The sequence below is a fragment of the Vulpes vulpes genome, chromosome 8 (assembly GCF_048418805.1).
Source record: "Vulpes vulpes isolate BD-2025 chromosome 8, VulVul3, whole genome shotgun sequence".
NCBI classification, from domain to species: domain Eukaryota; kingdom Metazoa; phylum Chordata; class Mammalia; order Carnivora; family Canidae; genus Vulpes; species Vulpes vulpes.
Window position 1 is genome coordinate 38068284 of NC_132787.1, and position 23523 is coordinate 38091806.

The 23523-nt window shown below is 50.7% G+C and overlaps 1 protein-coding gene across 6 annotated transcripts in view; it reads left to right on the forward strand.

Annotated features, from left to right (window-relative positions):
* SCNN1A (sodium channel epithelial 1 subunit alpha) overlaps nucleotides 1–23523 on the forward strand; it is a 33770-nt gene that overhangs the window by 7010 nt on the left and 3237 nt on the right. For 2 of the 6 annotated variants that reach the window (XM_072766179.1, XM_072766182.1), the window contains 8 exons: nucleotides 149–392; nucleotides 2572–2931; nucleotides 13390–13657; nucleotides 14685–14875; nucleotides 19298–19401; nucleotides 19798–19961; nucleotides 20388–20486; nucleotides 20685–20802. In XM_072766179.1, coding sequence (XP_072622280.1) covers nucleotides 2576–2931; nucleotides 13390–13657; nucleotides 14685–14875; nucleotides 19298–19401; nucleotides 19798–19961; nucleotides 20388–20486; nucleotides 20685–20802 — 1300 coding nt within the window. In that variant the 5' untranslated portion in view covers nucleotides 149–392; nucleotides 2572–2575. Of the gene's footprint in view, nucleotides 1–148; nucleotides 393–1155; nucleotides 2398–2571; nucleotides 2932–13389; nucleotides 13658–14684; nucleotides 14876–19297; nucleotides 19402–19797; nucleotides 19962–20387; nucleotides 20487–20684; nucleotides 20803–23523 lie in introns of those variants that run through there. The other 4 variants (XM_072766180.1, XM_072766181.1, XM_025995366.2 and 1 more) reach the window with 3 other exon arrangements.

The window sequence follows — 23523 nt, forward strand, 5'->3', positions numbered from 1 at the left end:
AAATGCCCTCAGTAGACAACCCCAAAGGAGAAGAATTATGATTTTGTGTTTCACTTAGCTTCTATTTTGTTTGAAAACTGGTTTCTTTTGTGGAGGGTCAGTTTCTTCATCTAGAAAATGAAGGAAAACCCAGGCTTTCCCTTTCTAGGAGGGGTGTCCGCAGCAGGGATCAAAGGAAGGGAGGGGACCCGATTTGGAATCCTGGTTGACAGCAGCTCTCACTTTAAGAGGCCACAAGAGACCTCTGGCCTCAAGAGGAAGCTCCATAACCTGGCTGTACCCCCAATTTGGAAGTACCCTGCTTCCTTCTTATTTGCCTGGCACACTCTTTGGCGTTCCTCAAGAGGCAGCTGCGATGTTACCTCCTCCAGGAAGTCTTTCTGAGTCTCAGGGTGAGTGCCTCTCCCCTCTCCCGGCAAACCAGGGGTTCTCTCAGTACTTAGTTCTTATCTCTGCCACTAGAGTCCTAATCTTATGTTGCCTGCCTATCTTCTTCCACTGAGTCTTCATCAGTGCTCTGGCAGGGCCTGTATCTGCATGTCCCAGGACTGCTCCTCCCGGGAGGCACTGGAAGCTGGAAGCCAGGAAGCCCCTGTGGTGGGTGGGTGGGTGTGGGGGGCCACCCGTGGTGGACACCACCTCCCTCCTGTGAGGCTCAGGGCCTGGGTTGTATGGCTGTGCCTCCTTGGGATATGTCTCTGGGCTTTCTCCCTGACCCTTCCCTTTCTGTGTCCTCACTGCTTACACTTCACTCTTTATCCTCTTGCTGGATTAAGTCTGGAGCAGAGATTTTGGAGGAGAAACACAGCCCCTACCAGTGAGCTTTTTCCTTCCTTCCAGGGCTGGTGTAGCCTTGAACTGTGCCTTCTCCCTCCCTGACACCCATGCTGCCCACATCCCTCCCTGTTCCCTCAGGGCCTGCTGTCCCTAATGCTCCTTGGGCTCCATCCAGGTCTGTGCCCAAGTGCCCTGCCTGGCCCCTGTGCTGCCTCTCAGTGACCACATTCCTGCAACCCCGTGACCACAATAGGGGACATTACACATTCCTGGCCTGGCAGCCTATGGTGTGGTATAAAAAAGAACAGAATGTCCCAGGGCCCCGCCCAAGCTTCACCTGCACCTTCGTCCCTCCCTGGCCTGGGCAAGGTAGAGAGTGGGAGTGGGGAGTCAGGAGGGCAGAGGATGGAGCAGAGAGGGTGGGCTGAGGGGCGCTCTGTACTCCAGAGCCCAGTGGGGCCAGGAGGTATTCCCAGTTTATTGAGCAGGGAGGAGGCTTGCAGATACCCCTTCTTCTTCTACAAGACCTGGGGGTGAGGCTGACCCTCGGGTGCCTTTGGAAGGAGTCCTCAGGGAGGGGCCCCAGCTCCTGGAAGCCCACTTGGGGCTTCTTCCTCCTTGATACCCTGCCAGGGAGGGGAGAGTCCCTTCAGGGCTGGCTCCCTCCACTTCAAAGGCCTGGTCCCCACCCCTCTGCCCCTCCAGCAACTCTGCCCTCCCCTCCCAGGCCTCCATCCTGTCCTCCTCTCCCTTTATCTGCCTTCCCTGTTCTCCTGGTCTCCCCCCAATCTTAGTCCCTCTCATTTGGGCTCTGTTTCTTTGTTTTAGGCTCCCAGCTTGGTGTTTAGGATTCCTCTTCTTGTCCAAGATCTCTGGCCCTGCCCGGTCAGACTGTCTCTGGCCTCCTGGTCTGTCAGCCCCTTGCTATTACTTTTGGTTGGGGGGAGGCCTCTCGCCCCCTCCAGCCCTGAACTCCCTGGGCATCTGCCCTCAGGAGTTCTCCTCCCCTTGGAGAACTCTCTGCTTTGACTCCTCCTTGGCCCCTCCTCCTGCCCTGCTCACCTTTAATTGAGATGCTAATGAGGCTTCTGTCGCTTCCATCCCAGCCTGGCGGGCGGGCTCCCCAGACTGCCCGCTGCACCTGTCAGGTGAGGGGGAGGAGAGGCTTGGCTGCCAGATTCAACTGGAAAGGAACCAGTCCCAGTCCAGCCACAACCTGGGAGCTGGGAGCAGGAGGCAGCCCAGACCTCCTGGAGCCCTTCTGTCCCTGGGACAGAGAGGGAGTCAGGACACAGCTGAAGGGGAGGGCCAGGGACGCAGGAGAAGAGCCCACCTAGACTGAAAGGGGGTGACGCGGGGAGAAAGAGGAAGAGAGGCAGGATCAGAGAGCCTGGCACACAGACAGGAGACAGGCCAGGAAGAAGAGAGCTGAGAAAGAGACCCAAAGAAAAGCAGAAAACAGAGAGAGAGAGAGAGAGAACCTGAGCTGGGACACAGGTCTTGCAGGAAGGAGACTGACAGCTGAGGAGACAGACAGGGAGGTGCTGGGACAGAACCCCAAAGGGTGGCTTCCCAGGGAAGCCCAGCAGCAGCTCTTCTCAGTTCTGCGGACTCCAGCAGGTCAGCCAGCTCTGGGAAGGTGGAGGGAGCGAGGGAGGGGCAGAGAAGGGTGGGCTCCAGGTGGGATGGGGGCCTGGCTAGTAGCCTCCCTCTGGGTCGAGGTGATAATGGGAGAGGCACCAGAGCTCAGAATGCAGCACTGACCCCGACCCTCCATGACCCCTGCTCCCCAAGGCTCATGAAAGGAGAGTGTCGAGAGGAGGAGGGGCTGGGCCCCAAACCCGCGGCCCCCCAGCAGCCCACAGAGGAGGAGGAGGCCCTGATCGAGTTCCACCGCTCCTACCGGGACCTCTTCCAGTTCTTCTGCAACAACACCACCATCCATGGTGCAATCCGCCTGGTGTGCTCCAAGCACAACCGCATGAAGACGGCCTTCTGGGCCGTGCTGTGGCTCTGCGCCTTCATCATGATGTATTGGCAGTTCGGCCAGCTGTTCGGGGAGTACTTCAGCTACCCCGTCAGCCTCAACATCAACCTCAACTCCGACAAGCTTGTCTTCCCTGCTGTCACCATCTGCACCCTCAATCCCTACAGGTCAGTCCATCCACCAATCTCTCTGCCACCTCCCAGGGCACCTGGGACACAGGAGGCAGACCTGTAGACCCGCAGACCTGGAGAGGGGTAGGAGGTGGTGAGATGGGGAACCCCTGCCCTGAGGGGCTGGTGGCTCTGGCCAGCGGGGGTGGGGGGGGACCCTCCTCGTATGGCTTATCCAGAGTGTGGTTGGTTGTTGGGCCAACGTAGCCCTCCTCCTCCCTTCTCCCTTCCCTTCTGCCTCCCACAAGTGGGAAGGAGTGCTGATGAAGTGAGATGCCGATAAACTCCAAAGGGCAGGATAGAGATCATTCCCATCCCTTCCCCGAAGCAAAAGGAGGGCGAAAACAGGCCTCCTCCACCCTGAGAGAAGAATGTGATGAAGAGGTGAAGGGGTTGCAGGTGCTGTGGTGGTGGGTGGGGGGTGGGAGCTGGCAGGGACTGCCCCCCTCCCAAGTGTGTTGGTCTTGGTGTAGAAGGGGAGTGTAGAAGGGGAGTTTGTTTCAGAGAAAACAAGGTGGGGGTGGTGGCAAAGCAGTCTGAGAGCACTAAGGCTGGGGGTAGAGCCAGAAGGAGACCAGGATAGGATAGAAAGCAGCCCCTGCCCCCCCATTCCAGTGGTTCCTCCCAAAGCCCCAGTTGACCCTGCTGGGCTGTACAGCTAACCTGCCTGGGTGCCTGACCTTTAAGTGCTCAGGTGTGTCCAACAGTTTTGGGTTTCATCAGTGCCCTTTGCCAGCTTTTCTCTTGGAAGCCAGAGGGGACGGTAACCATGGAGAAGAAAGGAGGGCAGGGTTAGGTGTTCATATATCCTTTTGATTTGTATTCACTCGGTCATGCAACACCTTTGGGGCACTTGAAGCATGCCTGACACGGTGCTAGGCACTCGGCAAATGGGATCATTCATCGTTCATTCCTTCTTCACTGAAGGCCAGGTACTTCGCTAGGTTCTGGGGGCCGGAAGATAAAATAAAGTGGAGACAGGCGGCACAAATAACAGGAGGACCAAAACACAAAACAAAAGAAAAAACCAAAGCAGCAGGAGGACTGGGTGGTCAGTATAATAAAGACTGTGAGAGGCACAGTCTCTGCCTTCAGGGAGTGTAAGATTTCTGAGTGCCTGCGGGTGTGACCGCACGTGTGTGTGTGTGTGTGTGTGTGTGAGCAAACACTGGGTATATGTGCGATTATGGATGATGGAGATTGGTCACATACCAGGGGCGGAGGCCCCCCATGCATTCTGTTGTGTCCAGGGGCGTGTCATGGGCCTAATAAGGGTTGGGACGTCCTGTGCTGCAGAGAAAACACTGCTGGCCATTTCAGGGATTGGCCTCCATATGCCCTCCTGGCCAAAGACCCACTTTCTGAGAAGCTGCTTCATGCAACAGATGCTGCTAAGTACTCTGTAGCACCCCTAACTCTCTCAGCAGCCCCAAGAGGCAGGGACTATTATCTCTATTTTACATTGGAGGAAACCAAGGCAAAGACAGTCAAGTCACAAGGTCACCGAGATAGGGACTGAGTTGCGGCTCACCCTCTGTCTGATTACAGACCCTTGCCTCTTCTTAATACCCCAGGTGCGGGACATGGAATATATGAAGTTTGTAGTCAAATATTTACATCTCATTTCCAGGTTCTCCTTTCTCTCCCCCAACCCCCGCTCATTTTTCTTTCCTGGTGCCCTGGGCCTTTGCTTCTCTTCCTCTTGACACTCTGCTGCTTCCCTGCCCTGATCTTTCCTCCACTTATTCCTCTTTACCCCTTTGGACCATGGTGGAGGGGTGGGACACTGGGACCACCCTGAGCCAGCAGGGAGGGGAAGGCAGGCAGGTGGGAGGGACTACAGGCTGGGTAGCAGGCTATCCATAAATATTTGTGCTTGGGAGACGTGGGTGGGAGACGGAGAGGGCAGGGCTCCATCTGTTGACACCTGCCTGTAGATAAACTGAGGTCCTGCAGGGTCCAGGGTCATGGGCAGTCCAGGAAAAGGCCCCAGGGAATGAGACCAGAGCTACAGGCTGGGAGGGAGGTGTCCACACAGAAAGAATCTCACCTGCATGACTGGCAGCTGCAGGATTTAGCAGAGGAGCGCACACCCAAGACAGGAGGGGAGTCAGGGAATGCCCCCTAGCACAGGAACCATGTTGACCACCACATGCTGCCCCTACTGCTTTATAAGCACTGTCTCATTGAATCCTGCCAATTCCATGAATAAGAAATGATTATTATTTCCATTTGGAAAGGGATGTGAAATAATTTGAGCAAGGTCACATAGCAAATAATAAAGAAATAACAACAATGATAGCTAACACTTCATGGCACTTAATGTGCACCGGATAGGTTACATTTTATATGAAGTTATTTAATTATCACAAAAGACATCTGAAGTAGGTACTAGTATTAGTCCTGTTTTATATATGAGGAGACTGAGGCCCAGAGAGATTAGGTCACCTCCCCAAGCTCACACAGGTGAACAATCACCCAGCCACCCCACCTAGCAGCCACTGCATCTCAGGTTAGCAGCTGAGTCACAAGCTGAGTGTGTTTGATTTCAAAGCTCTTTCTTCCTCTGCACTTTAAGGAGGGGCTGGGTGAAGGTGCCATGGGGCTTCAGGCTGCTGGTGGGGCATGCTGGGTGGGGGTGTAGGGAAGAGCAGCAGTGAGATGAGGGATACTCAGGAGTGCTGGAGAGAGGGATCCAGGGTGCTTGGCTCCTGCTCAGGGAGGGAGATGGGGGGGGGTGGTCAGGTTAATGCAGCCTGGTGAGTGGTGACCTGGGTGTGAATCACTGCTGCGGGCTGGCAGCAGGTGCAGGAGATGGGCTAGATGAGTGATCCCTACAGGGAAGAAGCAGGGAAGAGGTGGAAATCAGTGGATAGGATAGAAGAGCTGCTGCAATAACAGGAAAGACGCAAAGTCAGAGCAGGGATGCCCACAGCTGGCAGCAGGTGGTCCACGGCCAGCAGAGATGGAGCCCTTCTGGGCTGCTTTGGAATTTCTGGGAGAGGGGGCAAGGGCAGAAGACCTTCCACACTAAAAAGGGAAGTTCAAAAAAGTCAATGTGAAGGGTCGGCCAGTGCAATCCATTTCTTTTTTCTCCAGTGAAGGGTTTTTTTCATATCCACATCCGAGGAAAACTGAGCCTGAGAACGTATTTTTCATCCAATCCTGGGAGAGACTGAGGCGAGACCTCAGGAAGATTTCGAGATTCTCAGCAAAGGAGGTCACAGAATTCCCTCCCTAAGATGGCAAAGCAGAGGCATGGTGCAGGAGTGGGGTGGGGAGGGCTCTGAGCTGGACCCTCTGTCCCTAACCCCTCGAGGTCTGGAGAGCAGGCTCTGCGGTGGCAGGGCTGGCAGACCTGCCTCTGCCCAGCACGAGAAGGATGCACTCCTTCTCACGTCAGGCCCCTCCTCACCTCCATAGCAGCTGTCCTTAGAAATTCTTCCTTAGGTAGAGCTACTATTGACCCTGTTAGGATGTCTAGCCTCTGATCCTGGTTCTGTCTCTTTGAAGAAACCCTGAAACTATCTCCTTCATCCAACGGCCTAGAGTTCAGGTGTGCCTAGGGCAGCAGCACCTGCCGAGGAGCTTGCAAAACCCACTATTGGAGTCTGATCCTTTTAACAAGCTTGTTAGATAAGGAAGGTGATTCCTCTCCCCACCCTTCCCCTACAGAAAGATGAGAACGTAGAAAGCCTGTAGGCTTTGCAAAGGTTGCCCCACTGTTATGTGGAGGAGCCAGAATTGGAATCTGCTGGTAGGCTCTGCTTTTTAATTTATTTTTATTTATTTATTTATTTTTTAAAAATATTTTATTTATTTTTTCGTGAGAGACACATAGAGAGAGGCAGAGACATAGGCAAGGCAGAGGGAGAAGCAGGCTCCCTGTGGGACCCCAATGCAGGACTCAATCCCAGGAACCCAGGATCATGGGGCTGAACCTAAGGCAGACATTCAACCACTGAGCCATGCAGGTGCCCCTAGGCTCTACTTTTTTAAGGCCACAGAGTTACATGGTGGGTAAGTGGCAGGCAGTGCTCCTGTGTCTCTGTGGCCTGCTCTTCTCCATCAAGAGTAATGATAATAAAACAACAGCAGTGGTTGTACGGTGCCTCCTCTGCCAGATATTTGTCCTCAGGACTTTTCATGTATTTGCTCATTCACTCCCCATAACAACTATGAATAGTCCCATTTTACAGGGGATGAAGCAGAGGCAGAGAGGAGAAGTAGCTTCTCCAAGGCATCAAAACAATGGGCAAGGCTCAGACTATGCCTGGAGAGCTGATTAGAGCTTAGTTCCGTGGATGAAATGGTTTTTAGAGCTTTCACCATCCAGGCTGTCCATCCTCGGAACAAGCATTAGTTTGTGAACATCGATTGCTCCTAAAACGTTGCAGCCGGGACTGAATTGAACCTGCAATTTGAGAGCTTGGAGTTGACTCTGGAGGGGCTGACTCTGTCTTCAGGAAGGCTCACAGCTGAGAGGCTGCCCAAGGGCACCTGCCTGTGAACACAGTGTGGTGAAGGTTGAGCTCCCAGAGGCTGTGAGTGTGTGTCCCTAAGGGCTATTTGTCCATAGCCCCCTGGGAGGCAGGCTGGAGGTGCTGAGACATGGGGGAGAATGAGGCAGAGGAAGGTGCCAAAGAAAGGGAAGTCAGGGCTTCTTGGTGGTCTCTGGAGGAGGGAGGGAGGGGAGTAGGGCCTCAGAGACACCCTGGCTGGAGAGGAAGCTACTGAGTTTCCAGGGCTCATCCTGCCTAATGCTTCGGACTGCTGGCTGAGAATGCTTTATGAGGGTCCTCCTGGCGAGTGGGATGGACAAATCCAAGGGCAAATCCAAGGCTGGGCAAATCCAAGGCTGCCCGGTAAGAAGGGCTTTCCTGTGAGGGCCACTGAGGGGAATGGGGGAGGGAGGAGATGCACACAGGGAGGTGGCTGGGGTACAGACCCCTAAGTCTCTCCATCTCCCTGCTTCTGCTAGTCTGTCCCAAGCAGAGAAGAGAGGCTGGAGGGGAGGTGACCAGTGGCAGGGAGAGGAGATGGTGCTGCCCATTCTCGGGTGGTTCTGAGTCCGGAGTGGAAGTAGTGGGAAAAGCAGGGAGCAGGAAGTCAGACAGGCCTGGGTTCAAAGCTTGGTTCAGATACTTCCTTGCTAAGTGGCCCTGGAGAAGTTGCCCAGTTGATGGATGGTCCTTAGTTCCCTCAATTGTCAAATGGAGAGACTAATGCCTGCCTGACTGAATCGTGTGAGGGTTGGCCCACCCTCCAGCGTAGGGCTGTCTGCCAGCGCACATGGGAGGGGGGTAGTGGCCATGACAGGGTAGGAGGTCAAGATAAGAAGGACTGCACTGTCTTGCTGAAGCCCCATGTTTGCATTCTTTCTCACCTCTCCAGCCCTAGGTCTCTTACCAGAGCCCTGTTTGCAGGAGAAGATCTGTTATCATTAGTGGGTTTTACCTGGTGGCGCTTTTCTTAGTTCTAGGTGTCAACCGAAAGGGGCAGGGAGAGATTTGTTTTCTGGAGGGGTGATATGGGAATGCTCCCTTCCTTAAGGCTCCCCCACCAGAAGGGGAGAAGCTGACCTTGGGTGAGGGGAGCCTGTTTTGTATGGAGCCTGGCCTCTTCTGGAGGTGGGAGGTGGGAGGTGGAGTCCCCTCAGAGGCCTATCAGGAAGAGGTAGGCAGGAGCTGAATAGGAGGGGGCCAGTGAGGGGAAAACTGGCATAGGGACAGCCTGTGAGGTTGGTCTGTGGGGAGGAGCAATGTAGCTAGAGAAGGTGATGGACCAACTCTAAGTCGGTGATGAGGATGAGGGAGGTGCACAGAGGAACCCGAGGCAGCTGAGGGTGATGTGGAAAGGGAATGCTCAGTTAGAGATGTGGTGGCTCATGTGAAAACAACTCCAGCCAGTGTGGGACACCTGGATTCTTCCTATGTGACCAGGAGAAAGACAGTTGAGTTTCCTGGGCTTCATTCAGGCTTCCGTCCGCGTCTTCCTGATATTCAATGGCCTCTTCATTTTGTGTTTCTCACTGAACCTCCTGAGAGTTTCAGGTGGCATGCAGATCTAGTGTTATGCCCATTTCACAGATGGGGAAACTGAGGCGGGATTCAGAAAGGGTAAGTTACTCACCAACATTGCCCAGCTAGAAGTAGGTAGCTGGAACACCACGACCCACACCCAGTTAATTCTGGCTCCAGTGCTCCTTCTGGGGCAACTTGCCAACCTCTTGAAATAGCCAGAGCCAGCAGGAACAGAGTGGAAGGCAGCGTGATGGATAGAGTGCTTTCTGACATGGTTCCTGGCTCTGTAACCTTGAACTAGTCACCTGCCTAAGGTTTTTCACCAGTAAAAAGGAAGGACAATAGTATTCGCTTACAGTGGCTAATAGTTTGCTGAATTACACTGAAGATTACATGAAATCATTTGAATTCTGATACCACAGTGCCTGGCTCAGAGTAAGTGCTCAATAAAGACCAGCCGCTTTCTGCCACCCTCTTATTTTATTTTAAAAGATTGTATTTATTTATTCATGAGAGACACAGGGAGAGAGGCAGAGACACAGACAGAGAGAGAAGCAGGCTCCTTGTGGGGAGCCCAGTGCAGGCAGGATCGCACCCTGAGCCGAAGGCAGACGCTCAACCACTAAGCCACCCAGGCATCTCTCTGTCCTTTTAATTACCAATCATAAGCAAGTATCTGGGAATGTCAAACACATACCTTTGTCCTGAGCTACTTTTTCTGAGGGGATGCAGGGGTAGCTGGAGCTGATACCTGGGCCCTTGCCAGCTAGACTTTATGAAGGAGAGAGAAACAGAGCCAAGTGGAGGAGACAGTGAGGGTATGGCCTAGAGATTGGTTAATGTAGCTGCACATTAGGGCCCCTGGGGTTCTTGTAAAACAACCTTATTTGGGGCCCGCCCTTTCCCACGAAACCTGAATCTCTGGCAGTGCCTGCCACACACAGGTATTTGACTTTCTTTCTTTCTTTTTCTTTTTCTTTCTTTCTTTCTTTCTTTCTTTCTTTCTTTCTTTCTTTCTTTCTTTCTTTCTTTCTTCCTTCCTTCCTTCCTTCCTTCCTTCTTTCTTCTTTTTTCTTTTCTTTTCTTTTCTTTTTTTTCTTCTTCCTCCTTCCCTCCCTCCCTCTCTCTTTCTTTCTTTTTTTGAGAGACAGAAAGAGAAAGCGTGAGGGGAGGGGTAGAGGAAGAGAGAATCTAAAGCAAGTTCCATGCCTAGCACAGAGCCTGATATGGGGGGGCTTGATCTCACCACCATCATGACCTGAACTGAAATCAAGAGTCACTCAACCAACTGAGCCACCCAGGCACCCCTGGACTTTTTCTTTAATTGAGGTATGATTGACAAATAATAACACGCACAAATCTTAAGTCCTCACTGAGGTTTGCCAATCAAGATCCTGAACATTTCCATTATGTGGTGGCCCAGGTAATGGAAGTCCATTCTGAAGTCCATTCTCCATCTCCCATGGTCATTCTCTGACTTTCATCATCATCAATTAGTTTGACCTGTTCTCAGGCTTCCTATGAAGGATATCACACAATGTGAATTTTGGTGTTTTTCTGCATGTGTCTGGCTCAACTCACTCATTTTACTGAACTTAATGTTTCGATAATTCTCTCATGCTTTTGCCTATATCAGCCTCCTTTTTTGCTGAGTGGTACTGATGGACATTTGGGTTGTTTCAAGCCTTTTGGCTATTATGAATAAAGGTGCTATGAACGTTCAATACAGCTCTTTATATTTTCATTATGCTTGAATAAACAGCTAGGAGTGGACTCGAGTAAAATATCCAGAAGTGAAATTGCTGGGTCATAAGGTAGAAACATGTTTAACTTTATAAGAAGCTACCAAATGTCCCTTGGCTGTGCCATTTTAGGCTCCCACCAGCTGTAACTCCAGCTGCTCACCATTCTCACCAGCTGCCACTCCAGCTGCTCTCCATTCCCACCAGCATTCGACCTTGTCAATCTTTCAGGTTTAGCCGGTTTTTTGTTTTTGTATTTTTTTAAAGTAGGCTCCATGCCCAGCATGGAGCCCAATGCAAAGCTTGAACTCAGGACCTGAGATCAATAGGTGAGCTGAAAACCAAGTCTTATGCCTAATGGACTGAACCACTCAGGCACGCCTAGGTTTAGCTTTTCTAGTGGATGTTAAATGGTACCTCATTCTTTTTTTTTTTTTTTCCCAGAAGTCTGCCTTTTTAAGAATTTGTATTTTTCATTGAAGTTTAGTTGATGGACAATATTCTGTCAGTTTCAGGTATATACCATAGTGAATCAACCATTATGGTTTTAATTTACATTTCCCCAGGACTAATTACGTTGAGCACCTTTTCTTGTGTTTAGTGATTATTTATACATATCTTTTGGTGCCTTTTTACTTTTATTTATTTTTTTGTTTTGTTTTATTTTTGGTTCATTTAAAAACAATTTGTCTTTTTGCTGATTTCTAAGAGGTCTATATTTCAGGATAAGTTCTTCCTAAGGTTTTATTTTATTTAAATTCAATTAATTAACATAAAATATATTACTAGTTTCAGAGAGAGTTTAGTCATTCATCAGTTGCTTCCTTAGATATTTTTTATTCCAAAAATATTTTCTTACCTCAAGGTCATGAAGATATCTTCGATGTTTTCTTCTTGAATTTTTTTTTTTTTAAAGATTTTACTTATTTATCCTTGAGAGACACAGCGAGAGAGGTGGAGACATAGGCAGAGGGAGAAGCAGGTTCCCGCAAGGGTCCCAATGCAGGACCTGATCCCAGGACACCAGGATCACGACCTGAGCTGAAGGCAGATGCTAAACCACTAAGCTACCCAGGTATCCCTGATGTTTTCTTCTTGAATCTTTCTGGTTCTGAAATTTATGTTTAGGTCTATGATCCAAACTGACTTAATATTTGTGTATAAACTGAGGTAGAAGTTGAGTTTCCTTTTTAAAAAATCTTCTCAATACAGCAGATGGTTGTTGCAGCACCATCTGTTTGAAAAAATTATTTTCCCCATTGAATTCGTGTTTTGGTCAAAACTCAGTTGACTGCATACTGTAAGTTTATTTCTGGACTTTATTCTGTTCCACAAATCTATCGCCTATCCTTACATAAGCATTACACTGTTTTGATGACTGTGGCTTCACAGTGAGTCTTGAAGTGAGGTAAAGTACTCCAACTGTGTTCTTTTCCAAAATTGTTTTGAGGGGTGCATGGCTGGCTCAGTTAGAAGAAGAGTATGTGACTCTTGATTTCAGGGTTCTGGGTTTGAGCCCCATCTTGGGTGTAGAGATCACTTAAAAATAAATAAAAACAAAATTGTTTCGTCCACTCTACATTCTTTCCATTTCCACATACATCTTAGAATCAGCCTGTCAGTTTCTTCAAAATGTCTGTTGAAAAGTTGATAGGGATTGTGTTGAATCTCCAGACCAATTTGGAAGACATGAGAACTACACAGAATTTCTGACTCATGAACTCATGTAACTCTCCATTTGTTCTGGTCTTTGAGTTCTCTCAGCATGATTTTCGGGATAAAGTTCTTGCCAGTCTTTCATTAAATTTATTCCTAGTACTTGATGTTGTTTATGGTATTGTTCTGTGATCTCAATTTTCCATCTTTTTGTTGCTGTTTTGTAGAAATACTGTTAATTTTTGTGCATTGGTTTTTGTATCCTACCACCTTGATGGATTTAAGAGTTCTAGGTGTGGTTGTTTCGTTTTGGTAGATTCCAGCCATAAGGCACTGCTACGACGGATTTTCATGATGAAGATGGTAATAGGGCCTGTACCGAGAAGGAATGTGATGATTTATACTGGACAGTGTTTAACTTCTGGTGTTTGGGCCCCACCCATCACTTATTAAAACTGAGTCTTCGATGGGGAGGGGCCGTGCAGCATCTATAGTTTCAGAGTTCCAGGCTAAATTCTAGAAGTGCAGTGAGGCACCTCTAATTTAGAAGGTGTCAGCCCAGCCAGGTGGCAGGCGGGCCCAAAAGCCTACCTGGGGGGAGGCTGAGGAGCCCCGGGCGGGACGACCCGCACACCGCAGGTCGCCGGGAGCACGGCGGCGGCGCAGGACCAGGCCACACCCTCTCCCGCGTTGGGCAAGGGCAGGCGAGTTCCGGGTTCCCTTCCCGGCCTGGGCGGGGTGGGGGGGCGGGAGGAGGGCGCTCTCGCCTCTCCTTTCGGATAAACAGGCCGCAATAAATGCCGTCACCGCCGGGGCTCACCGTCGCCTCCCCTGCCCCCGCGGATCACCTTGTCTATACTCCCACGTCCCCCCGCCCTCCGAGAGGCCCCTGCAGACACCAGAGCTCTTCCTCGCGGGCTTCTCCACGATGAGCCGACCTCACCGGCTTCAGGCGAGGAAACTGAGGCCCCGAGGGGCCGGGGACTCGCGCGAGGCCGACCCCCAGCCCGAGCGTCTTCCATCGCCCCTTCCAGGTACACGCAGGTTAAAGAGGAGCTGGAGGAGCTGGACCGCATCACCGAGCAGACGCTCTACGACCTGTACAAATACAACTCCTCCAATACCCTGGGGGCCCACCCCCGCGGCCGTCGCGACCTCCGGGAGACCTGGCCGCACCCCCTGCAGCGCCTGCGGGTCCCGGCCCCGCCCTCCGGAGCCCGCCGAGCCCGCAGCGCCGCCTCCAGCGTGCAGGACAACAACCCCCAAGTGAACAGGAAGGACTGGAAGATCGGCTTCCAGCTGGTAAGGCCCCGCCCCCGACGCCCCGCCCCCCGAGGCCCCGCCCCCGAGGCCCCGCCCCGCCTCGGCGTCCGGGCCCTGCAGTTCCGCCCGCGCCGGGGACTGCGCTCCCTTTCCGGACTCCGCCTCTGCTGCCTAGCAACGGGAGGCGGGACCTCCTCGCCCCGCTGGCAAGATACATTAGTTAAAGAACGAAATAACAGCTCCGTGTGCGCGGGCACGTGGGGTCTCCTGGCCAGGGCCTCTGTGGGAGCCTTTCAGTGGCCGAAGTCACACCCGCTGTGCAGAAAGCACGTTTCCGAATCGCCAGCCTCCACTGGTGGGACTCGTGGGGACCACCAGTAGGGCACTGGGGCTCTGCCGGCCTAAGAGAATACGGAGACAGGAAAAAGAGATACTTTATTTTTTTAAAAAAGAATTTATTTAGTCGTGAGAGACACACAGAGGCAGTGGGAGAAGCAGGCTCCATGCAGGGGGAGTCCGATGTGGGACTCCATCCAAGGACCCCGGGATCACGCCCTGAGCCAAAGGCAGATAGATGCTCCACCCCTGAGCCATCCAGGTGCCCCGAGAAAGAGACTTTAAAAAAACAGTTTTAATAAAAAAATAAGGGAGAATAAGCAGAAGTGGGAGCATACCAGAGGAAAGAAGAGAGACCCTCTTTGGGGAGAGTGGACTATTCAACCAGGAGACCGGGATGCTGTCCTAGCTCAGTTGCTGGGGCAAACCTCTTGATTCCTCTGTCTTCCCATCAGTAAAATGGGGGAGATGGAGGCTTGCCCCACCCTCTTGCAGAGGCTGTATAAATGACCCACAAGGTGTGTACAGCTCTGGGTCTCCTTGGCGGACCCCCCCTCAAGCCCATGCTTTCCTGGTCCTCTCTCCTCTGGGTTCCAACTTCTCTGTGCCTCCTGCCCCACTTCTGGCACCCACCCCTGTGTATCAGTCCTCAGGACCCCAGACCACTCCTTCTTTGACCTCAGCCTGCCCTGCTCCTGGCCCCCTGACACTCTGTGGTTTCTGTGTCTAGTGCAACCAGAACAAATCGGACTGCTTTTACCAGACTTATTCGTCAGGGGTGGATGCGGTGAGGGAGTGGTACCGCTTCCACTACATCAACATTCTTTCAAGACTGCCAGACACTTCTCTATCCTCCGGGGAGGACATGCTGGACAACTTCATCTTTGCCTGCCGCTTCAACCAGGCCTCCTGCAATCAAGCGTGAGTCCCTCCCGCCTGGTGGTGTGCTCCCCACGGGGTCTCCTTCCCAAAGCCAGCCTGAGGCTCTTATGGGCAGCACCCAGGAAATGCTCAGTGCAGGGAGCAGGGGGAAGCATCTACTTCAGTCCAGACCTCTGTCCCATGGGTTATCCTGCAGGGCTGGGTCTGAGTGAGGCAGCCTAATATATGGATGCCCTGGGAAGGCTGGAGTTGAAGTCTGGCTTTGAGACTCCAATGGCTAGAAGCTTGCGTCTCCATCTTTCTAAGGTCTCTTTGTCACTAGCACCAAACTCCAAAGTGCCTGGAAGGTCATCCTCTCAGATGAATAATGGTTTGGTGGAAATAGCATGGATTGAATGAGGGAGTGAATCTGAATTCCTGCTCTGGCTCTATAACTTCCCAGCCAGGTGACTCCGGGCATTTCACATCACTCTTCACAGCCTGTTTCTTTGCAAAATGGGAAGAAAATGAGATTCATTCAATGTTCATTCAACAAATACTGTTTACTGTCTCGGCTATGTGCCAGTTACTGTTCTAGGCATTTGGGATACATTAAAAGGGAAAATGTATAATAAGTGCCTTTTGGCACTTTTACTCAAGGGAAAAAGATATTGATTACACCTGTCTCCAAGTTCATGTGGTAAGTGTGAGGGCATTTTGTAAACTGTAGTGAGAAGTGGGTCTCATTGTTCTTGAACTCAAACAAATTCAAACAAGTGAATGTAGCTTCCCCTAGACCACCAGGCCAGCCCTGGCTAAGGATCCTTCCCACTGCATTGCACCGCCCACCAGGCATTCCCTCTGATAGAGCTCCAGTCATAACCTCCTTGCAAAGAAGTTGTGGCAGCTGGCAGCTCTCTAAGGCCGCAGCCTCTGGCCCCTCCTACCCCTGCCTTCCCTTTCTGTTCCTTGATGTTCACGTTTTCAGGTGCCATCTCTCTGCCTCTGCCTGGCTGAGAAAGGGTACTAAGGCAGCATCTCCACTCTCTAGGGGCCCTTCCCTCTCATGTCACTACGGAATGGCAGCAGGGCCAGGTGTCACCTGCTTCTGCCTCCACCCTCACCTCACACACACACAGTCAGGCCAGCACGCGGTTTTGTTTCTGTCTCTAGTCTTCATGTTTTGAAGACTGGAGCTACCTGCTGGGAAGCTCACACCTGCCTCAAGTATCTCTAAATGTCACCTTCCCAACGATCCTTCCCCTCTGCCAGCCCTGTGCTCCTACCTCCCCATCAACGGAAAGTCCATAGTTCATCGCTGTCTTGACGGTTAAATCACTTCCTTGGCTCAGAGCCTCGTCATTTCTCACCTGGCTTATTATAATCTCCTTACCTCCCATTGTCTTTCTGACTCCAAATCCTGTCTTTATTCTGCAATTCTTCCAATTAGCTTAAAATACTCCGTGGTCTCTCATGGCCTTTGGAATCGAGCTGAAACTCACAGTAATGGCTTCTCTCTGTAATCTTTTCTCTAATAACAGCTTGATTGAGATACAACACACCATAAAATCCATCCTTTAAATGTATACCATTCAGTGATTTTTAGTATATTCACAGAATTGTGCAAGCGCTATCTAATTTTAGAACATTTTCCTCACCCCCCAAAAAAGTCCTGCACCTACTAGCAGTCACTTCATATTCTAACCCCTCAACCCTGCCCAAGCGCTGGAAACCGGAAGTCTACTTTTTGTCTTTTACCGATTGCCTGTCATGGACATTTCATATAAATGGAATCATCCTCTATGTGGCCTTTTGTCTCTGGCTTCTTTCACCCAGCATAATGTTTTTAAGACCCATCCATGTTGTAGCATGCATCAGCACTTTATTCTTTCCCTCTCTCTCTCTCTTTTTTTAAGATTATCTATTTGAGAGAGATGGGGGGGAGGGGCAGAGGGAGAGGGAGAGAGAATCTTCAGGCAGATTCCCTACTAAGTGTGGAGGCTGACATGGGGCTTGATCCCACAACCCATGAGATCACAACTTGAGCTGAAGTCAAGAGCCAGACATTGAGTCACCCAGGCGCCCCAGCACTTATTCTTTTTATGGCTGGATAATATTCCGTTCCATTGTATGGCTAGCCCACATCTGATGTATCTGTTCCTCAGTTGATAGACATATGGGTTGTTTCCACTTCTTCTTGACTATTATGAATAATGTTATTATGAACATTCCTGTACAAATTTTTGGAGGGATGTGTGTTTTTGCTTCTCTGACACATACACCTGGGAGTGGAATTCTGGGTCATAGGGTAATTCTATATTTAACATTTTGAGGAACTGTCAGACTGTTTTCCAAGTGACTGTCGTCCCATTTTTACATTCCCCCCTTCAGTGTATGAGGGTTCTAAATTCTCCCCATCCTTCACTTGCTCTTGTCTTTTTAACTTTAGTCAGCTTAATGGATGCTTATAATCTTTTTTTTTATTTTTTTTATTTTTTTAAAATTTTTTATTTATTTATGATAGTCACAGAGAGAGAGAGAGAGAGAGGCAGAGACACAGGCGGAGGGAGAAGCAGGCTCCATGCACCGGGAGCCCGACGTGGGATTCGATCCTCGGTCTCCAGGATCACGCCCTGGGCCAAAGGCAGGCGCCAAACCGCTGCGCCACCCAGGGATCCCTGGATGCTTATAATCTTTTTTTTTTTTTTTTTTTTTTTTTTTTTTTAATTTTTATTTATTTATGATAGTCACAGAGAGAGAGAGAGAGGGGCAGAGACACAGGCGGAGGGAGAAGCAGGCTCCATGCACCGGGAGCCCGATGTGGGATTCGATCCCGGGTCTCCAGGATCGCGCCCTGGGCCAAAGGCAGGCGCCAAACCGCTGCGCCACCCAGGGATCCCTGGATGCTTATAATCTTAATAGCAAACTTACTTAGCTCTAAGTGCTAAGCCCTGTTCAAAGTACGATTTTATTGTTACAACACACCTGTGAGGTAAATACTGTTATCCTCCCCATTTTGCAGAAGAGGAAACTGTAGAACAGAGAGATTAAGTAACTTGGTTGGTCCCACAGCTAATGCTTGTTAAAGCTAGGGTTCAAGTGTGGGTAGTTTGGGAGTCTGTGCCCTCCCCCACCTTTTTTTAAGATTTTATTTATTTACTTGACAGAGAGAGAGAACACAAGCAGGAGGAGTCGCAGGCTGAGGGAGAGGGAGAAGCAGACTCCTTGCAGAAGCAGGGAGCCTGACACAGGGCCTGGAACCATGACCTGAGCCGAAGGCAGATGCTTAACTGACTGAGCCACCCAGGTGCCCCTGGAGTCTGTGCTCTTAACCATCACATTGTATTGCTTCCCATATATTCTCCCATTATACTGAATGTGTATCTCTTTATATGTGTTTTAGCAAAATGTGTGTGTGACAAGTGGTGGTGTCTCATTTCACCTCTTTTTTTCTTTTCTTTTCTTTTCTTTTCTTTTTTTTTACTAAGCTCTGTTTTTAAGGTCCATCCATGTTGTTCCATCCAATCTGTTGATTCCACCTCCTACATGGAGACCATGGTGTGCATCTATCACATTGTACCTGCCTGTCCCCTGAACAGGGCTCACGGGCCCTTCAGGATGGGCCTCTGTTTGCTTTTGGAGACTTCTCTTCCATCCCTCCCTGCATCCAGCCTTTGCTCTGGAAATGCTGGCTTCCTGGCACTTCCCAGAATGGGCACCAGCACTTCACATCTCTGGGCCTTTGTTCTTTAAGGCCAGTGGAATATTCCAAATCACCTAGTTCCATTCTCCTCATTTGACAGATGAAGAGAATAAGCATACAGAAAATGACTTGCTCAAGGCCATCCCAGCAGACCCCTCTCATCGCCCCCCCTGAGATCTGACCTTCCTCCTCTCAGCTCCATGTTCACTACTGGTCTCTCTGTCTCCTTTAACTCTGTTCTCTCCCATTTCTCTGCTTTATTTGTTCAACCACTATTTATTAACTACCTCCTATATTGCCTGTATGCCAGGAACTATGCAGTCAACCCAGAGATGATACAGAGATGAATAAGATGTGACCCCTGTCCTCAAGGAGATCACAGTCCAAATGGGGAACTAAGATTTAGACATGTGAGAAGCTAGGGACACTGTGGAAGTCTTCATAATGCAACACAGCGACTCAAGAGAGGTCACAAGGCCAGTGAGGTCAGGTAGCCTGGTGGGAGGAGACTGGGCTAGAAGGTAGATGGCCTGTGTTTGTGTCCCAAGTTGGTCATCACTGTTTGTTGTTCCTTGACCTCTCTGAGCCCTGGCTTTCTCTTTTAGAATATGGGGATGATACCTTCACAGGCTGTTGGTTGGAGTGGCTGAGGGAGCGTGGATAAAGCTCCCGGGGCTATGTTGGCACATTGTAAGTGATCAGGAAACAAAGGTCACTGAAACTCCTGCTCTCTCTGACCCCCTACGCTTTCCTTTGTGACCCTACTTTCTCCTGGATAGGAATTACTCTCACTTTCACCACCCGATGTATGGGAACTGCTACACTTTCAATGGCAAGAACAACTCTAACCTCTGGATGTCTTCTATGCCTGGGATCAAAAATGGTGAGCAACTCCTCATTCCCAAGGTCCCTGACCTCTTCCTCAGTGCTTCCCACTGCCCTGCTCCCCCACATTTGCCTACTTCGTGCTCACGTCCTAGAGATGCCATGTGCCTCTGGTCCTCCCCGCAACGTGCCTCACTCGATCCCAGAATCGCAATCCTCTCTGGTCTTTGTTCCCCGCAGGCACCGCAGAGCCCACTTCACATGTGAGAGGAATCCTGTCCCAGTTCTGCTTACCCAACCCCGAATCCAGCTCAGGGGTTGCCAAACCCCTATTTGGGTCTTCCTGGCCTTGCCCTCTCCTGGGGCCGTAGAGGCTAGGCAGGTGGGAGAGGGCATGTCTGTCCCCGAACGCTTGTCCCAGACCTTCCCTGCTCTGCTCCCTCTGCACCCCCAGGCCTGTCCCTGACACTGCGCACAGAGCAGAATGACTTCATCCCGCTGCTGTCCACGGTGACTGGGGCCAGGGTAATGGTGCATGGGCAGGATGAACCTGCCTTCATGGACGATGGCGGCTTTAACTTGCGGCCTGGCGTGGAGACCTCCATCAGCATGAGGAAGGCAAGGGTGCTGCCTGGGAGGAGAGCTGCTGGTTGGAGAGGCCAGGGGAGGTGACATGACAGCCTGAAGACTGTAGAGGGAGATCATGTAGGGTGTGTCTGGGGCAGGTCTTCAGGAGTAGAATCAGTGGTAGGGGGCTGGCAGCATTAGGGACCTTAGGAGGGACCTGGGATGGGAGTGTTGAGAAGTTTCCAGGACATGTCTAGGGTTCCAGGGCTGCCCTGGAGCCCGTGTCCTTGGGAGTAGCACTGGGATAGGCACATTGGGAGGCGCTTGGGGGATGTTTTGACATGGCAAGGCAGACAGGAGAGGTTGGGGGGTAGGAGATATAAACCCCCTGGGCTGAGGGTAGACAGTTCAGAAAGGGGCCCTGGCCACATGCTCTGACCTATGACCTCTGACTTCCTTGTGCGCATGGGTTCTCAGGAAGCCCTGGACAGACTTGGAGGCAACTATGGTGACTGCACCAAGAATGGCAGCGAAGTCCCTGTGGAGAACCTCTATCGTTCCAAGTACACACAGCAGGTGAGACTGGCCTGTTTCTGCGGCAGCTGTTTCCCGGGCCAGCACTGTTGGACAGTCAAAAGTTAGGGGTGTGTGTGTGAGAGAGAGAGAGGCAGGTGGAGAGAGGGGTGCGGAGAATTGTTTGTCCTTCCCTCCCCTGTGTCTTCTGGGCAATGCAGGAGGGAGGGTGGGCCTGAACCGCCTTTCCCTCTCCTCCAGGTGTGTATCCGCTCCTGCTTCCAGGAGAACATGATCAAACAGTGTGGCTGTGCCTACATCTTCTACCCATTGCCTAAGAATGCGGAGTTCTGTGACTACAGGAAGCATAATTCCTGGGGTGAGACCGCAGGGAGCCCCTGGCCCACACCTGGGCCCCAGGACTTTCTTAGAGCTGGAGTGCTCCTCTCTGGGACTCCTGGGATGCTAATTGTCTCTCTCTCCTGTGTTCCAGCCATTAGACTCACCGCTCAGTTTCCTCTCACTCTCTCTCTCTCTCTCTCCTCTATCCCTGTTCCTCCCTCCCACCTTCTCTCTGTGTTTTGACTTCTGTGTGTTTATAGAGAATGACCCTATTTAAAAATAACTTGCAGCATAAGGAAGGAAAAGCATGTGAGGAAAATCTCCCTCGTTCACTCCACACTCTGCCTGTAGCTTCCTTGTCTCACCAGGCGCTGGGCAAGGCACGAGACAGCTCACTGGGCAGCAGAAGAAAATCCTAGAAGTTCTATGTAGCTATCTAATTCCCTAACATCTTCTATTTTATATATATTTTATAATGGACCTAATGGATCAATTCTATAGTAGCAAGTATGACATTTATGAATCAAATACATATGTCAGAGATAATAATTTAGGACTTCTAAAATTAAGATTTATTTATTTATTTGAGAGAGAGAGAGTGAAAGAGAGCATGGGGAGAGGGGCAGAGGGAGAGGGAGAGAGGAACCCAAGCAGACTCCATGCTGAGTGCAGAGCCCAACCTGGGGCTCAGTCTCACAACAGTGAGATCACCACCTGAGCTGAAACCAAGTGTCAGACGCTTAACTGACTGAGCAGCCCAGGTGCCGCCAATTTAAGATTTTTTTTTTTAGCTACAGGAAGGCACAATCAAAAAAATTTAGAGAGTACTGAAATCCTGGTTTAGGAGTGGACACATCCCTCTTCCTTCCCGCTATAGCAGAGTTATGCTGCATGAAAACTCTGTACTAGGAGGCTGAGGGAGAAAGATAATCCCAAACAAGAAACTAGAAAGTAGGGATGCCTGGGTGGCTCAGTGGTTGTGCATCTGCCTTTGGCTCAGGTCGTGATCCCAGAGTCCTGGGATCGAGTCCCACATCAGGCTCCCCCTTAGGGAGCCTGTTTCTGCCTCTCTCTGTGTCTCTCATGTATAAATAAAATATTTTAAAAAAGAAGAAACTAGAAAGTAGAGTCTTGGCAGTCATGGCACACATGCTCTTACCTGGTGCAGCTGACCATTCCTCCCAAGGTCCTTCTTCTGGGATCCCCCTGGGCCCAGGCTGGTGGCCACTGCTGGAGGAGAGGAGCCTCCACGTATACAAGGGGGCAGGGCAGACCCCAGGGATTTGTGTCTGCCTCTCTGGGTTCTGTCCCTGTGGATCTTTCTGCTCCTCCCTTCCCAGGATCTGCTCCGTGTGGATCTCTCCCCTGCCAGCACTTGGTACACCCAGCCTCCTATTCTCATCTCTCCTACCCTAGGTCAGAGCCCATCAGAGGTGGGGGGAAGTCAGGGGCCATCTAGCTTCCCCATCTCCTTTCTCAGATGAACAAGCTGAGGCCCAAGGGGAAGCCATGATGTGATGTACCCCCTCGGGCGTGCAGAGCAGGGACTCCCCACCCACTGCTGTTCCTCACTGCCCTCAAAACAATGATTTCTAAGTGGCTGCAAGTTTGAGGATCTGTGAGAGAAAAATAACAATGCTCGTTGCTGAGAGGCCTTGAGGATGGGGGAGAGTGTCTGGGGGACATAGTCTGCTGCTTCCTAAGGACTCCTGAGTCCCTAGGGGAAAGGGCCCAGCTGCTCCCCCAGGCTTTGCCATTCCAGACACCCAGTCCTGGCAGGTAGAGGGATTTGGGTCAGAAATGGAGGACTTCTAGACTGGGCAACTAAAAGTAGCAAGAATGACACTGTACCCTTACTTAGAACTTGACAAATAGAGGATCCCTGGGTAGCTCAGCCGTTTAGCCCCTGCTTTCAGCCCAGGGTATGATCCTGGAGTCCTGGGATCAAGTCCCACATCAGGCTCCCTGCATGGAGCCTGCTTCTCCCTCTGCCTGTGTCTCTGCCTCTCTCTCTCTCTCTCTCTTTCTCTCTCTCTGTGTGTGTGTCTCTCATGAATAAATAAATAACATCTGTAAAAAAAAAAAAAAAAAAGAACTTGACAAATAGGGGAGAAGGGGGGGATTCATAGAGTCATTGCCCCTCTTTTTTTAGATAACAATTTTATTGGGGTAATTTCTATTTCAGGTAATTCACCCACTTAAAGTGCACAATTTGATTTTAGTATAGTTTTAGTTTTCAGTGTAATCATGGAGCTGTGCAGCAGCCACAGTCAACTTTTGAACATTTCCATCGCTCCCCAAAGAAACTTCTTACCCATTAGCAGTCTCCTAGCTCCCCATGCCCTGCACCCACAGCTCCCTGCCTCACCCCTGGAAACGACTAATTAACTTTGTGTCTCCACACACTTGCCTATTCTGGACATTTCATATGGATGGAACCCTATACTGTGTGGTCCTTTGTGACTGGCTTCTTGGGTTTAGCACAGCATTTTCAAGAGTCGTCCACCTTGTGGCATCTGTCAGTACTCTGTTCCTTTTCGTGGCTCAGTAATATTCCATCTACCTCTTGTGTTTACACATTCATCAGTTGATGGACATTTGGGTTGTTTCTATTTCCTGTTTCTATTTTGTGTGTGAACATGTGTTTCAGTTCTTCTTGGGTTTAGCACAGCATTTTCAAGAGTCGTCCACCTTGTGGCATCTGTCAGTACTCTGTTCCTTTTCGTGGCTCAGTAATATTCCATCTACCTCTTGTGTT